This window comes from Zootoca vivipara, chromosome 9 (genome assembly GCF_965207765.1).
Source record: "Zootoca vivipara chromosome 9, rZooViv2.hap1.1, whole genome shotgun sequence".
NCBI classification, from domain to species: Eukaryota; Metazoa; Chordata; class Lepidosauria; order Squamata; family Lacertidae; genus Zootoca; species Zootoca vivipara.
Window position 1 is genome coordinate 37,364,793 of NC_142592.1, and position 15,254 is coordinate 37,380,046.

General features: G+C 39.6%; 1 protein-coding gene across 3 annotated transcripts in view; it reads left to right on the forward strand.

Annotated features, from left to right (window-relative positions):
- The window catches only part of CFAP54 (cilia and flagella associated protein 54), a 103,712-nt gene that overhangs the window by 25,249 nt on the left and 63,209 nt on the right, over positions 1-15,254 (forward strand). For all 3 annotated transcript variants that reach the window (XR_015945835.1, XM_035127119.3, XM_060279711.2), the window contains 10 exons: positions 106-176; positions 766-894; positions 2,551-2,683; positions 4,304-4,378; positions 4,472-4,590; positions 6,314-6,487; positions 8,355-8,447; positions 11,035-11,220; positions 14,041-14,177; positions 14,688-14,835. Coding sequence is in view for 2 of the 3 variants with exons in the window: in XM_035127119.3 (XP_034983010.3) it covers positions 106-176; positions 766-894; positions 2,551-2,683; positions 4,304-4,378; positions 4,472-4,590; positions 6,314-6,487; positions 8,355-8,447; positions 11,035-11,220; positions 14,041-14,177; positions 14,688-14,835 (1,265 nt within the window). In the remaining variant the exon portion in view is untranslated. The remainder of the gene's footprint in view (positions 1-105; positions 177-765; positions 895-2,550; positions 2,684-4,303; positions 4,379-4,471; positions 4,591-6,313; positions 6,488-8,354; positions 8,448-11,034; positions 11,221-14,040; positions 14,178-14,687; positions 14,836-15,254) is intronic.

Below are 15,254 nucleotides of genomic sequence, written 5' to 3' on the forward strand. Positions count from 1 at the left end.
CATTGTAGAAACAAGGTAACAAACTAGAGGACTTCACTGTTGGAGTCTTTGGTTAATATATGTAGTACAGTGTCCCTTTCTAACTTGATTTCTCTGCCTCTTTAGTGCCAATAGAAAAAAGTGATGCTGCATTGGTTTTGGAATACTGTTTAGAAGATATGCCTTCATTAATACAGGTATAGCACCCTTTTCTACTACACTAAGATATGCCACTGCTTAATATTCATAATTTTGAATAGAGGTAACAGGTAAGGAAAACCGATTTTTTAAATATTATTATTATTATTATTATTATTATTATTATTATTATTATTATTAAAGCTCAGGTTATCTCCAAGCTAATCTCAGGTTAGAGTGGGGGCAGGGCATGAGTTTCCCCATCTTTACAAACTCACAGTTCCTTAATTTCATAGTATCAACACATCCTACATATGTGTTGCATTGACCTTTGCTGTGTATATAGACCCACATTTAACCAGAACCAAATAATGAGGATAGAACAAGCCAAAACTAGAAATAATGCTTAGCAAGTTGAGAATTGTTTGCATGATAGTTGGGGCAGGAATAATCTTGTGCATGCAATTTGAATAATCTTAGCAATTATCTACTAGATTTTAGCTGGTGAGCAAATTGTTCATATGGACCCAAAGAGATTTCATTTTGCTTCTCTCCTTTTTGTTTCTAGTTCTTAAATTTATCTTAGAACCAACATCAATAGCTTTCCAATTTTCATTTTTATTAATCTAATGTATGGACTCCTTTTAGAATTCTCCATCAGAACAGTTGCGTTTGGCTTATGAGTACCTGGACAGAGCAATTAATGGAATGAATCGAGCTCGCCTAATTACTCTTTTACCTGACGGTGCATCAGTGCTTGATAACTGCTGCAAAAAGGTATGAGCTTCAAGTAAGAAACTGATGTGAACCACAGCACTCGAATTTGCTTGGCCTATTGAAAGCACCCCCTTTCACACTCTTTCTTTCCAGTTTCTCATCCCATTTTCTTTCTGTCACCCCTAAACTGCTTAAGCATCTGATCTATATATCTCACATTTTATTCTTATCCACCAATTCTCTTAACAATTTCCAGTGGAGCTTTTTCATTCTACTGAAATTATTCCATCCATTGTTTTTTTTACTTGTGCATCTGCAATACCATATTTCTCATATCTTCCTCTATTTGTCATTCTGGGGAAAATAGTGGGAGCTTGGCTGCTAAGAGAAAAGCTTTGCTACTACTGTTTCAAAATAGACAACACAAACATATATAACACCTCTCTCACATAGCACAAACATGCTCCTATCTCCCAAGTGCATCTCTTTCTCTCTCTCACACACAACACACACATCCATAGGGATTTGTCTGGGAAGGTTTTTTTTTATAACTTTCTAAATAACTGGGTGGGGATTTTTAAATAACTGATCCCCACTTCCATTGTTTCACCTATTCAAATGTATCTTCAGGAGTTGTGTCAGAGTTGTATACAACCTAGCTTAATAGGGTAGAATTGAGTTTCTCACTATGACTATCATTCCATTCATGTAAGCCTTTCCACTTGCCAGGCAGGACAATCTCCCTCGTCCTGTCCTTGTGTGTACTGTTACAGTCAAAGCTTGGTTCCCAAACACCTCTGTTATTCTACGTTTTGGTTCCCGAACGCCAAAAACCCAGAAGTAAATGCTCCAGCTTTTGAATGTTTTTTGGACCCGAACATCCGATGTGGCTTCCGCTTGAGTGCAAGAAGCTCTTGCAACCAATTGGAAGCCACAGTTCGGTTGCCAAACATTTCGGAAGTCGAATGTTCTTCCGGAACAGATTACATTCGACAACCGAGGTTTGACTGTTCTCACCCTCCAAAGCAGATTTGGAGAAAATTGGCATCTGCCAGAGTAGCAAGTTAGTTGATTCTGTCTCTAAATGTTTAACCAAACATTCAAGAATTTGGCATGAGATATCTATTTCTGTAGGTGCAAATACAACTTTTGCACACTATGGGAAAATTTGAAGGTTTTCACATGTATTAACTGCATATGTCTATTAAATGAGTTTGTGCTTTCCTCAAGTAGAGCAAGTGTATATACATAATTTAAAGACATTTCAGACATCCATCACTCAAAATTCCTGAAACAAGCATTTTTTGCAAAAAAAAAAGTTATAATGGAGATAATAAGCAAGTCTTTGATTATTTTCTTGAGCTGCCTTGTAGCATGGGAGCGTAAAGAATGAATGATACGTAAAATGATGAAAGTTAAGTTGAATGAAGTGGTAATGAAATTTGTTAGAACAGATCATTATAGGGTATTTTTCTCTAATGTCTTTTTAAAAAGCATCTTGTTAATAAAAGGAATAATTGTGTGTGTCTCTGTGTGTAATGTTTATTTTCATGCTCTTTCCTATCTGTTCTTTCTGTATTTGTGATTATTATTGCGCTTTTTGAAGGTTGTTTAATAGAACCCAAAAAATCAATTTTTAAGAATCGTTACCAGTAACACTGAAAAATACCCCCTAAAATGTTTAAGACTTAATTTTGTTTAATTCCTTTTTATCAGAATTGGAACAAATGGTCAGCATATGACACCAATGAAAAATCCGTTATAGGAAACAATTTTATTATGGATTTACACATTGAACTTATTCAGGCTCAGCATCGAGTAGCTGTTAAACTTCTTAACTTGCCACAAGGTAAGATTAAATAAATCTGACTGATGCCATGCGTTTAGTAAAAGATTTTGATGTAGGAAGACCGGTACAGCTTTATGATAATATAATGTAGAATATTGCCCTTTGTATTTTTTTTAATGCTCAGTGATTTTGTGGCTATTTTGGTGGATGCGGAAGACTGTTGTCCAACGTAATACCTACACTGTATGTAAAATACATATTCAAAGTGCAGTGCTTATTGCTAAAAATAAGAGAATTTTCTACCCAACTAGGTTATCTATTCCTCTTATGGTACATGTAACATGGTTGCAGAAGTGCCTTCTCAAAAGTGCATATGTATTAGTATTGATGAATACCATACCATTTTGAAAACACTTTTTTTTTTTTACATTAAATTTTCAAATCAATTTCATTACCACTCCCCAGTATTCCAACACTGGAGTTTTTATCCATTGTGTGGCTGGGAACTGGAGATTGATCTGCTGGATTTCCAAGACTGTGCTGCATGGCTCATTTGGGCCATGGCATGATCCAAAAGTAAAAGCTGAGGCTGGTTTTCTCTGGTTGGAGAAGGAGTTGGTGCCGTATGGTGGGACATGATCACCTTTGAAAGGAGATGAAGGCTGCCCAGTAGCGGGGAGAAGGAGCAATTCAGCAAGCTGGAGAAATTCACCAATCAACAGATCCATCCTCTGGGGTTGGAAATGTCTGTCAAAAAGACTTGGCTGCCACCAAGATAGAATACAGAGGGACCATTAGAAACCTACTGCAGTAGTACTGCCCTTTAAAAAGCTAGGAGGGGCACCAGGGTCAAGGGAAAGAAATTGTACCACTTTGAGTTTTCCTGAGGGACAGTGGATGAAGCTGGGCTATTGAGTCAGATTACTTAATGTTAGTTTTGTGGTTGTTTTTTTAAAGCAAGACTACCCTCTCTCTCAGAATTACAGTACCATTTCATGAACCCTTGATTTAAATATTTTAGTGTTAAGTATAAGTGAGAGAAAAATCATTTGAGGATCATTGGGAAGCATCCACTTTCGATACAAGGAAGGCATTCATTTTGCATTCTGTCTATCTTGTTCTTCCACGAGTAGCTTTTGAGTTTCGAGTTCTGTTATGCCGCAAGCATCTGGCACCCTCATTCTAAACCAGGAATAATCCAAATATTGGGCCTAAATAAACCTTTTCCATTCATCTCAGATTGTTGTGGGTACACAGTTGTTTCCAAAAACAAACTTGCAAACTGTGGATAATATACATGCATCTTGAAACACCTATGCAAATGCAGTGGGGCCCACCTGTCCATGCAGGACTCCTGGTGCTTGCACTCAGGTGCAGAAAGGTGATATCCACACCATGTGTTGCAGTGCTACACCTGCATCTTTTGAGTAACAGCTGTATCTGCAGCAACTGTGTGTGCCTAGCAGTGTGTGAAGCCACCCAGGCTTCCTAAAAGGAACACATTTTTGCATACTTCAGTGTACACTCTAGTTTTATACAATCTGAAGAGTCAAATGAAACGAAACAGAAAGTAATCTTAACGCCATGGTGGGATGATAAATACAGGACTCATATAGAATTTAATGTATTACGTTTTAAGCAAATGACATTTGATATAAACTAATGCTTACTTCTTTGTAGACATTCAGATTGGTGGTAAAGATATTAAATCAAAGGCCACTGCAAAGAATTTACACCAGTTCAAACATTTAACAGGTAATGTACATTAATATGTACTTGTAAAATTAGATTATGAAAACACTGCACTTTGCCTGATTTACTATTTTACTTTAAACAATTGCTTCACAGAACAAGATGTAACAAATAAAATAAAGAAGAATAAATTGTCCAGAGCTCTCTACTTGATGCAGAAGGCTACACTGATGCCAGTAGGAGCAGCCAGTTCTTCCCCAAAACAGCTGCTTGAGGTAATATAAATTACCTTGCAATTAACGGAAGTCCTATTATTATGCATCCTTATATTAGTTTGCTCTTGGCATAATTGTATGTTGAAGAATGTGAGGAAATCATTGGCAATATAAATGTTAAAAATTAACAATAGCAGCAAGCTTGACAGGTCTTTTCCTTTTTTAAATGTGAGTTGTTAAGAAATCACTTCTCAAAATCATATATCTAAGTGTAATTCTATTTCTATTAAGCATTAACAATGATTCAGATAGTGGGAAACGAAAGATTTAGGCTGGGGGTCAGGAACCTCTTTCAGCCTGGAGGCTGTATTCCCATTTGGGAAACCTTCCAGGGACATGGCTAGAAGAATGTACAGTACTCTATATTCTAACCATGCACAAATAAGATGTTTCACCTTACCAGCCCACCAACTCACCCTCCATCAGGCAATCAGTAAGCATTATCACAGGTCAAGGGCACATTCCTACTAGGCATTTCTTCCCTGGAACCCACTTTTGGGTTTATAAACAACAAGACAGATAACAGTTGGAGGTCTATTACATCATGCTGTCTTCAGTTCCAGATAATAAATTTATTTACATATAAATGTATAGAAATATTACTTTGGTGAAGAGTTTGGTTAAGATTTTCATGTACTGTACAGTCATACCTCGGTTTAAGTACACTTCGGTTTGAGTACTTTCAGTTTAAGTACTCTGTGGACCCGTCTGGAATGGATTAATCCACTTTCCATTACTTTCAATGGGAAAGTTCGCTTCAGGATAAGTACACTTCAGGTTAAGGGCGGACTTCTAGAACCAATTACACTCATACTTCGGGTTAAGTACGCTTCAGGTTGAGTACTCCGTGGACCCGTCTGGAACGGATTAATCCACTTTCCATTACTTTCAATGGGAAAGTTCGCTTCACGTTAAGTACGCTTCAGGTTAAGTACAGACTTCCAGAACCAATTGTGTACTTAAACCGAGGTACCACTGTACTTGGAACCTATGGGAATCTTAACATTCCTAATGGAATGGTTGTTCTCTATTGAGCACCCCCAAGTGGGAACTGTTCCTCCTGCTGCTTGAGGCATGAAAGTATCGCCGCTTCAACAGACCCTCACCCTGGAGTGATAGTTTTCACCCCAACTCTGATAGCTCATTATTATTATTTTAAATAGAGAACTAAATCAGGGGTTGTAACTAATGGAAAACTGTCCAATTGTGATAGACTACTTAGATTTCCTAGGTCCAAGTATAAAGGTTTGTTTAGGCCACTGCTCTTCATTTCAGTTCTGCCTCAGCCCTTATCTTGATGCATTTTCCATATATGTGTACTTTCTCCTCCCAAAGTTATAGGCACAAACCCAGTAGTACAAATTCATAACTAGGGTGGGAAATGATGATAAAAGAGGAGGAGCAGGACAAAGTCTGGAAAGAGGGGCAATGGCAGAGACCTCTGTAATGAAATTTCAGTAAACGAGGAACAAACTTTAATAACAAACCAGAAACAGTGATACATCACTGGGTGGGGTACAGAATGTTTCCGTTCCTTGCATAAATGTCACATAAATTGTGTGAAAAAATGCTTGTCCTGGCACACACTAAAAATGTTGTGTTCCTGACTGTTCTTATTCTCTGCCCTATGAATCTGCTGTTCTTCATATTTATTCTTTCTGTTTGCATCTGAAATACAGTATATGTAAGCCAAATAACATTCTTGAGCCTTTTTTAATCTTAGGAAGCACTTACTCTAATACAGAAAGCAGAAGCTGAACAAATTGCATTATGTGCTGCTGCTTCCCTGCAGCCTGCAAGTAGCGTGAAAAGCAAAGTTCCACCTCCTCCTATATTGGTGTCCAGATCACACAATTCCATGGCTTTTAAACCAGCACCATTTGCTTCAGATGTTAAGGTAATACCTCTTAGCACACTCACACCCACATCACTAAACAGAATTTGGCCAGTTTGTTGTGCCATGAATATGGCCAAGGGTTGAATGTATCCAACTCTATGTGCAAGTGGAATGGAATCTGCTCATGCAATGGGACTTCACCTTCTCCTCTTCACTGCAGTTTCCCATCTGCCATCAAAATCTATCCTGAATGGTCGCTTCATAGCGATTTGGGGACAGGAGCAGGGAAAAGAACTTGAAGCCCCATTGCACATTGTAAAAGTCTGATCATGCAGTGTTGGACTATGACTCATGGATGGCATCCAACACAGTAGTTCTAGTACTGCAAGGATTTCATTTGCACAACTGTGAACTCCTCTCCCTCTCCTTTCACCATGTGACCCCCTGTACCCTCCCCAAATCTGCACTGGAGGGTTGTGGGAAACTCCAGGACAGATTTAGGAGGAGTGCAGGGAGAGGAAAGTAGGGGCAGGGGTGGAGTTCTATTGCTAGCAGAAGTACTTGGATACTGCCTTATGAGTCAATGGGATACACACACTGTTTACACAGAATTATATTTTGCTTGATTATAAGGAATGCAAGTACCTTTTCCCACTTCTTTTTAAATATACTTTTATGTTCAGTTTTCAGTGTGAGCATGCAAGGTATTCGTCCATCAATGAGATAATTCACAGCCAAATCTTAAATGTAAAATATTTTATGCACGTATTTAAGTATCAACAGAAAGAGAAACTGGTGCTCTGTGTATATCCTGCTAAGGCGCAGTTGTTTCTGCACAATGCTTTATGCAAATGCAGAGCATTCATCTCTAGGTGGCACCATATAGTCACGCTTATCCTTTTTGAATTTTTAAAAAAGTTTTTTTAAAGGTTTTTGAAATTGTAGTTAAATAGTAAACCAGACAATTCATCACTCTAGAACCACATTTTAGAAAATAAATTCATGATTATATTGTTTGACATTCTAAGTTCCATTAAAATACATAAAATATTTAGACAGAAAGTCAATACTGCTCAGTATGTGAACTATAACATACCTATTTGAATTGAAAATGATTGAGTATTTCATTGAAATTGCTATATTTTGTTTTACAAGTAGCACTATGTTGTTGTATGTCTCACATATTTTAGTTCTGTGAGCTTCTAGGACTGCAATATTTAAAGAAGCCAATATATAAGTGTATATTGTACCAGCACCTGTATGTTGCAGAATTTGTTTCCTAAGGAGGTAACGATATAATCCACTTCTTTTTAGAAGGGATTTTCACTGGTGGGGAATGAACTCAGAAGGGTACTTTTAACCTTAAAGCATTCATAAAATACAAAATACAAATACAGTGGCTATATTATTGTTTTAACATTAAGTGTAATTTAGGGTGCTTCCAGAAAGGGACTTAATATTGTTCATATCTGACAAATGGGTGGTTTGCATCAAGTTTATTTTTTAAATCTTATTGAAATAATCTAGGAAAGAACAAATGCAGAGTGGTGGTGGGAAATCAGGTCGGTGTTTTGATGTCAGTGATGTCGTGTGAAAACTCAAAATTTCGGTGCATGAGGAACATTTATCCTACAATAAACACCTGTCAGGGAGAAGCCCTAAGAAATTTAACATGTACATTTAACAACCAACTTAATTTAAAGTAATTATTCATAGGTAACTGCAGGGTGAAGGAGAAAATGGGAATTTTTCCTTTTGTGAACTTTGCAAAATTAAGTAGCACCATAATTAGAATCCCATAGTGATTTGGAAAGTATCTTCCCAGCAACTTACTGTTTAACTGCCGGGTATTATAGGGCAATCCTAAACATTTTTACTTTGATGTTCTACTGACGTACATATTACAACTCTCACTTTCTTTTTAAAGATTGCATGGTACTGCATTTTTGGACGTATAGCAGAAGGATGTAACCCAAAAGTCCGGTTAAATAATTACAGCCTTAAGAACACAGCAGAAGTGGTAAGGTATTCTATAATTGTAGTCCTCTGTGGGTTTGTCTGCCTGACTACTTCTGAACTGCATTGCTGGTGTAGGCAACAACAACAACAACAACAACAACAACAACAACAACAACAATAATTTTATTTATACCCCGCCCTTCCCAGTCAGGGCGGCTAACAACAAAAATATCAAAAGAAGCATAAAAGAAACAATTTGATTAAAATACAGATTAAATACAATGTTAAAATTCAATTTTAAAATGGGAATCTACAAGTGGAACCTCGTTTAAATATCTGTAGGATAAAACCTTAGGGGAGGGTAACACTGAGTCAGTCCAAAGGCCAAGTGGAACAGCTCTGTCTTGCAGGCCCTACGAAAAGATGACAACTCCCGCTGGGCCCTGAACGTAGTGGAAGAAGAACATAATAGACTTTATGGGGAAGATGCAACTTGAGCCCACTTTAATTCCCATTCTCCTTAGGAATTGCGTAAGGAAATAGCCCAACTTTCCCCAGCTGTCAGTAAGCTTTTGAGTATTTGTAGCATCAGCAGCTAGTATTCTAATCTACTGAGAAATGAAAATGGAATTCGGCATATTTCATGAGGTGTGGCAAGCATCAGTAATTATGTCGGTTGAGTAATACAAACTGACTACAACTGACTAGTAGATGAGGACTTCTTCTTCTTCTTCTTCTTTCTTCTTCTTCTTCTTCTTTAAAAAAACTTTCATTATTAAAACTTGAAAAGGCCAAGAATGGATAACTTGTAATATGATACACCAAACATACTTTTTTTTTTGGGGGGGGGTGCGCGACAACAACAACAACAACAACAGAAGCAGTCACCAGAATGGCTTTGTGGTAACCAAGGTAAGTTCAAGGCAGAGAGGGAGGCATAAGGTGGTGAATGAAGAGGAGGATTTTCCGTTTCTTAAGCAAGAAAGGTTGAAAGGTTTGTACAAAGGCCATATGTCATAGATGTTGCCAAATATGAATTAAGATTTGAATCCAGTGGATCTGTGTCTGGATCTGGTCCATTCCTGCCTCTCACCTATTTTGAGGCCCTAAGCTTGCTACCGTTGATAGGAACACTGCTAGTGGTAGCTTCTCAAACACCTTAACTTTCAGAGGGGGCCTCTTTTGTGGGAGAACTTGACTCCTGGCAGAGATGGCACCTCCAATTTATCCTAACCCTTTCCAGCAGGACCAGTTGTGGCATTAGGATACCAGCATATTTACAGGTTAAACACAATGATAGATCTACAGAGAGGTATTTCCATTGATGTTAACCTGACAGGGCTCAGTGAAGAACTGGCAAATAGCACTGAGGCAAGTAGTGATGGATTTCTAGGTCTCCCTGGGCAGAATAAAAAAAAAATGTGCTAGGCCATAGTGTTCCTGATTTGAAGGTATTTGTATTGTATTAAGTATTAATGGCAAGAAATAGGTAGCATGTAGGTGTTACAATGTGATGGTTGCTGATGTGGTTCATAATCTGAATGCTGAGTTCTTTATAGGCACTGGAAACCCTAAGGAACATTTTCCTTCTCTCTAATTTTAACGGTTCACCTACTGATCAGAAGAACAGGCATATATAACAGGCATCTTCTTTTCATGCTTTGAACTTTGTTCTCTAAAGTTTAAAGCATGATATGCCTGATAGGTGAAGTTTTTCTGATTTCTGTTGTAGTGTAAAAGACCTGAGAATAGCAATGTGTTCTGAACCCCTGGCCAACCTGGTCCAAAGTCCAAAGGTCAGGAAACACAGTCCAGGGTCAATCCAAGTAGCCAAGTCTGAAGTCCAGCGATCAGAATGCAGTCCAGAGTCAAACCTGAAGCACAGCCCCACAGAGGCCCAGGAACATCCAAACCAAGGTCCATCAACATGGGCAGTTGAACAGACACTTCACCTCCGTTCTGCTTCCCTTTTCCTGCATGCTGATTGCAGCATCTGGCCTTGATGAGGCACGTGGCCCTCATATATTCTGCCTTCTCCAGCTGAGGAATCACACACTTCCGGAGCTAGTGAGCCCCACTTGGCCAGTTAGGGAGCTTGGCCGTCTGCCCTTTCCTGCCTCAGCCTCCTAGAGTGCCCTTCCCGCCCCTCCCTACGCCTCAGAGCCCACTGTGTTCATGGAGTCAGGGGCCTCTCTGGCTCTGGTGATGGGTCCTGCTGCTCTGGTTAATGTGCATTGAACACCCTCCCCTCGCCACCCTCCCTCACCCCATGAGTACTTCCTTCCCCATCCCTTGCTTGCCTCAGTGTCTACACCCATCACCGTGATCCTTTTCCTCCTCCCCATCATCTTGCCAGTTGGAAGTTGGCAATATCCCGTAGAAAAGCAAATCAAGGGGAGCTGTCACTTAGAAATCATCCAGGTTTTAGTGGCATTTTTAGTCTTGGTAATAGCAAAGTTCTTTGGTTACAATGTGTATATCACCCACATCTTTTTAGGGGATTTATGACAAGCTTTTAAAGCCCACCCCCCATAACGGCGCCAAACTTTATGGTACCAAAGTTGCTGCTTTCATTGTTTATACTGTTGTCCATTACCATAGTGCTATTTCTTTTTTAAAACCCTAATAAAGTTATGCTTTATTTTAAGGTACCATTTGATGAAACTTGCATCTTGGGAGTAGAAGACTTAGAGCCCAACCAGAGTTATATATTTGCAGTTGCAGCATATGACTCAGATGGAAATCTTATCAGTGATAGCATTGGAGAAACAACTAAGCCAATTCTTGCATACCCTCCTCTTCCTGCTGCTGCTGTCCGAGCATACCTGATTCAGGTAGAATATAGTATTAATGAACCAATCCATATTTGGTTGTGGTCTTTTTTAACCATCCTTTTCCTTTAGAATATTGCTATCATCTCTTCTCTCCTTGCTATTTTGGGAATAAAAACAGTAACTATTGATACGTACGTAATAGCACACAAAACAAAATCCTTCCCTTGGGGCATTAAAAGAAAACTAAGAAATCCTGCAGACACAATGTCCCCATTCTCCTGTGTTCTCAATAATTTCCTACTCAATAATGGTGATAGCTGTGGACATATGAAAGTTAAGTTTCTTAAAGCTTATATTGGGGTCTGTTGAAGTTTGCTTTTCTTGTCCACACAAGTTGTTCTTGAATAAGTGCTCTTTTGTACAAAAAAAAAAGGAAATTGGGGGACGTTTATTGACAACGCCCCTGTGAACACGACATTCTCTGCCAGTCACTGGCCAAAATCACACATTAGATTTGTAGTACTTAGCTGAGATAAGGCAAGATGACGAGTAAACAAGAAATAGACTGCCCAAACTAAAGATGGGTTTTGTCCTCATTTCCAAAATGAATTGCAGACTATGAACTTTAATATTGATTGCTCATAAACGCTCAGTGTGGTTCTCTGAACATTCAGAAATGCTAGAAGTATGCAATTCTGCCCTTGTGCAATTGCTGCCCTGGCCCTTTCCTTTCTTCTAAGGACACAAAGGGCTTTATTTGGAGAAGAGGAGCAAGTAGCAGATGAAGGAAGGCTCCAGAGATTTTGGGAGAGGTCTGTCTGACCTCCAAGAGAAAAGTTGTTCTGAAGCTGCTACAAATAGGTGAAGAAGGGAAGTGCCAGGATGTGGGGGAAGAAGTTTGGGGAAATCTGGTTTTACACTTCTAACTGGAATATCAATAGTTCTTTACTGGCATGCAGTTGTCCAAATTCCACAGATAATGAAACATCGAGGTTTGAGATTCTATGCCCACTTGTATATATGTGTATGTGTGAAAATAAAATTTTGCTTCATAGTTCTTGGATTCCTTTGGAGTCATCCTTGGATTCCTTTGGAGTTCCAGGCTGTACCTGTATTGGAGGGCACTATTATTTTCTTAAAGCAGTTGTGGGGAATGTCCACCCCATGCATCTAATTTGGCCTGCCAGGCTTGCTAATTTTACCCTTGAAACTTTTGGCCAAGTCATGTGTGCATACTTTACACTGGGCACCATACATGACATCAGCTGTGGGGCAAGTAAAGAAGAGGCTTTGTTTCCATGCTGACCATGAACCAGTTTGCAACTCTCAGTGATCAGCTGGTCATCAGGTCTTGCAAAGTTCCGTTTGTCTGCAAAAATGCATCACCTTTGTGACTGACAGGCAGGCAGCCAGCCAGCCTTGCACACTCATCAAACTTGGCCCACGTGGGTGGGGAAGGTAAGGATCTGGCAACTGACCAGCTCCAGGACCGCCACCCCCTTAAAATTATTATATTACATTTTCTCAGCAGAGATTTTTTCATTGTGGAGGAAGAAAAAGGATGTTTAAATGAATTTCCGTGTGTGGACCAAACCTTATGCAGAAACCACTATGCATATTATGTGCATTTTGCTCAGATAAAGTTATTAAATCATTTTCAGACTGAGTGTGCATTTACTCTAAGATTTCATGCAAACCTTTTGCTTGCCTTTATTTTTTGTTTTTTGGTAGGGGGGGGGTGAGTCGTGTGAGCAAACTGGATGAAACCTGCTGCAGGGAAAAACTGCTGAATGTTCCAGTTGCATACACAGAACTCATAAAGAATCCTCAGCCATATGTTTGAGGTTTTAGACCAGGGGTCAGCAAGGCTTACCGGCCATGGGCCAAATCACTCCCGCGGAGATCGTCCGTGGGCCGGGCCGGTGTAGCATGACGGCGGAAATCGTTTCTGTGCGTGCCCAGATGCTGAAAATCGCACCTGCGCAGAAGTGATTTTTGGCATCTGGGCAATTTCCGGTATCTGAGCGTGTGCAGGTGTGATTTCTGGCACTGCTCAGCGAGTCCCTGCGCCGCACTGTGCCAGTTTAGTGCAGCGTGCGGGGACTTGTCAAGTGGGCGGCTCGGTTTGGGGGCGGCTCATGGGCTGGTAAAATGGTCTTTGTGGGCCGCATCTGGCCCATGGGCCACATGTTGCCAACCCCTGTTTTAGACCATATACCAGTACTTCTGTTCATGAAATGATGTATTCATCAAAACCTCAGGTCTTAAAAGACCCACCTGCCAAGCTTCTACATCCCTTGTAACACATCTTATTCTGATCCTCCTTCTTTTCATTTTCTACATTCAATTGCACAATCCACCCTGATCCCATCCCTGATTTCTACAGACTACAACCCCAACTCGAGTTCTTTGACTCACAACTCTCTGGGATTTGTGGTCTCAATTACTTTGTCACAAGCCCAGTCCTTCCTTTCAGCAGCATCCATATAGCTATGTACTCACTAAGGGATCAGTAAGACATGCAAAATGGTGTGTGCTCTCCCTGTTGCTTTTTTATGCTACTTTGGAAGTCCACCTTCTGTTCTGAAGAATGTTGCTTTCATTTACGTGTAGCCCGAAAATTAATGATAGTTTTTACTAATAAATTTTAACAGCTTTAGTACTCATTAATGTTACTTCAAATATTCATAGAAGAGGTATATTATTTTTTTTCTATTATATGAATATTTTATTGAGCTTTGGTTTTTAGTTTATATCAATACAAAAAAATACAACTTTAACAACAAAGAAGTAAACTAAAACAAAAATGAGAGGAGAAGATAGGGGGGAAAGTGTGTGTTACTGCTCATAGGCTTTGCTCATTTTATTATTTCCCCTTAGTCTGCTTTCCAGGTTGAAAACTATGCATTATCTAAGAAGGCATTTCTACCGCTCTGGGAGTCTTTTGTCTCCGAACCTCTTATTCCTGATGCCACAGTTGTTTCTGTAAGCACCACTCTGGATGTACCTCAGTACAGGTAATCAGCAAAACTTGTTTTCAGATTATTAATGGGCCTATATATATTTTAAAATAGAGAAGCTGTCTATAAGCTGTTTATCCATCTTCCTAATTTTTGCTGCTAGAAGGTGATAGGATGTAGAGGATGTGTTTGATACACCCTGCTGCTGCCTCCTTCACTTGCTTGAGGCTGCCTACCCCAAACACATCCCAGGAGTTCATACTCTTGATCCCATGTTCCCCCCATGGTTCCCCTGCTGGAGTCAGCCTATGGCTCCCCTTTTACCTGCCTTGACCCAGCTAGCTACCGTACCTAGCACCCAGTGGGAGCTGGGACCAGATACACCCACCCAAGGTGGTGATAGGCTGTGGGAGGGAGCAGGGCTGGAGAATACTTGGGTGCCAACAAATGGTTTACCAGAACTAGTGGAGCCTTTTAGTGTAAAGTATCACAGCTAGTTTATCTATTATTTATCTTCATTGCTATGCCATATTAATTCACATATTTTATGTGCTTTGTATTTTGTAGATTAATTCCTGAAGCTCTATCTCGGGCGTCTCCAAACCTTCTATACTTGTTCATCAGGAGCATTTTTATCATCAGTGACATCACAGTGGTTGAAGGAAATCTCTTCTGTGATTCTGTTTGTTTCAACGACCTAAGATACAGTAGACAAGTATGTCTACATTAATGCTGCATCCTTGAGACTGACTTTGTTCTTTTTATGTTTCATGTTTTAACACTCACTTCCCTATGCAAATTTAGGGTTGAGCTGAATTTTCACACGTGTCAGGTTTCACATTAATAGTTGCTTTTTAAAATAATAGGACTTTTGTTGCAGCAAAAGCTGCTTCTTTACACGTCTCAGTCAATTACTTGCCTCCGCCCCTCTGTCCATCCCTTGTATTCTAGGCCTGGCATTCCTTGTGTTCCAGCTCTGCTCCCGATTTGTGATGTTCTACCAAATCATTTCTTAAGTCTGTTCTTGTTATTTGACCTGTAATAAATTGATATTTTGGTAATGGTTTGCCCTGCCTGCTAGCTCATGGCCATTATATGAGGCAGAGCAGTAGGGAATGGAGGGAAGGGTGTGAA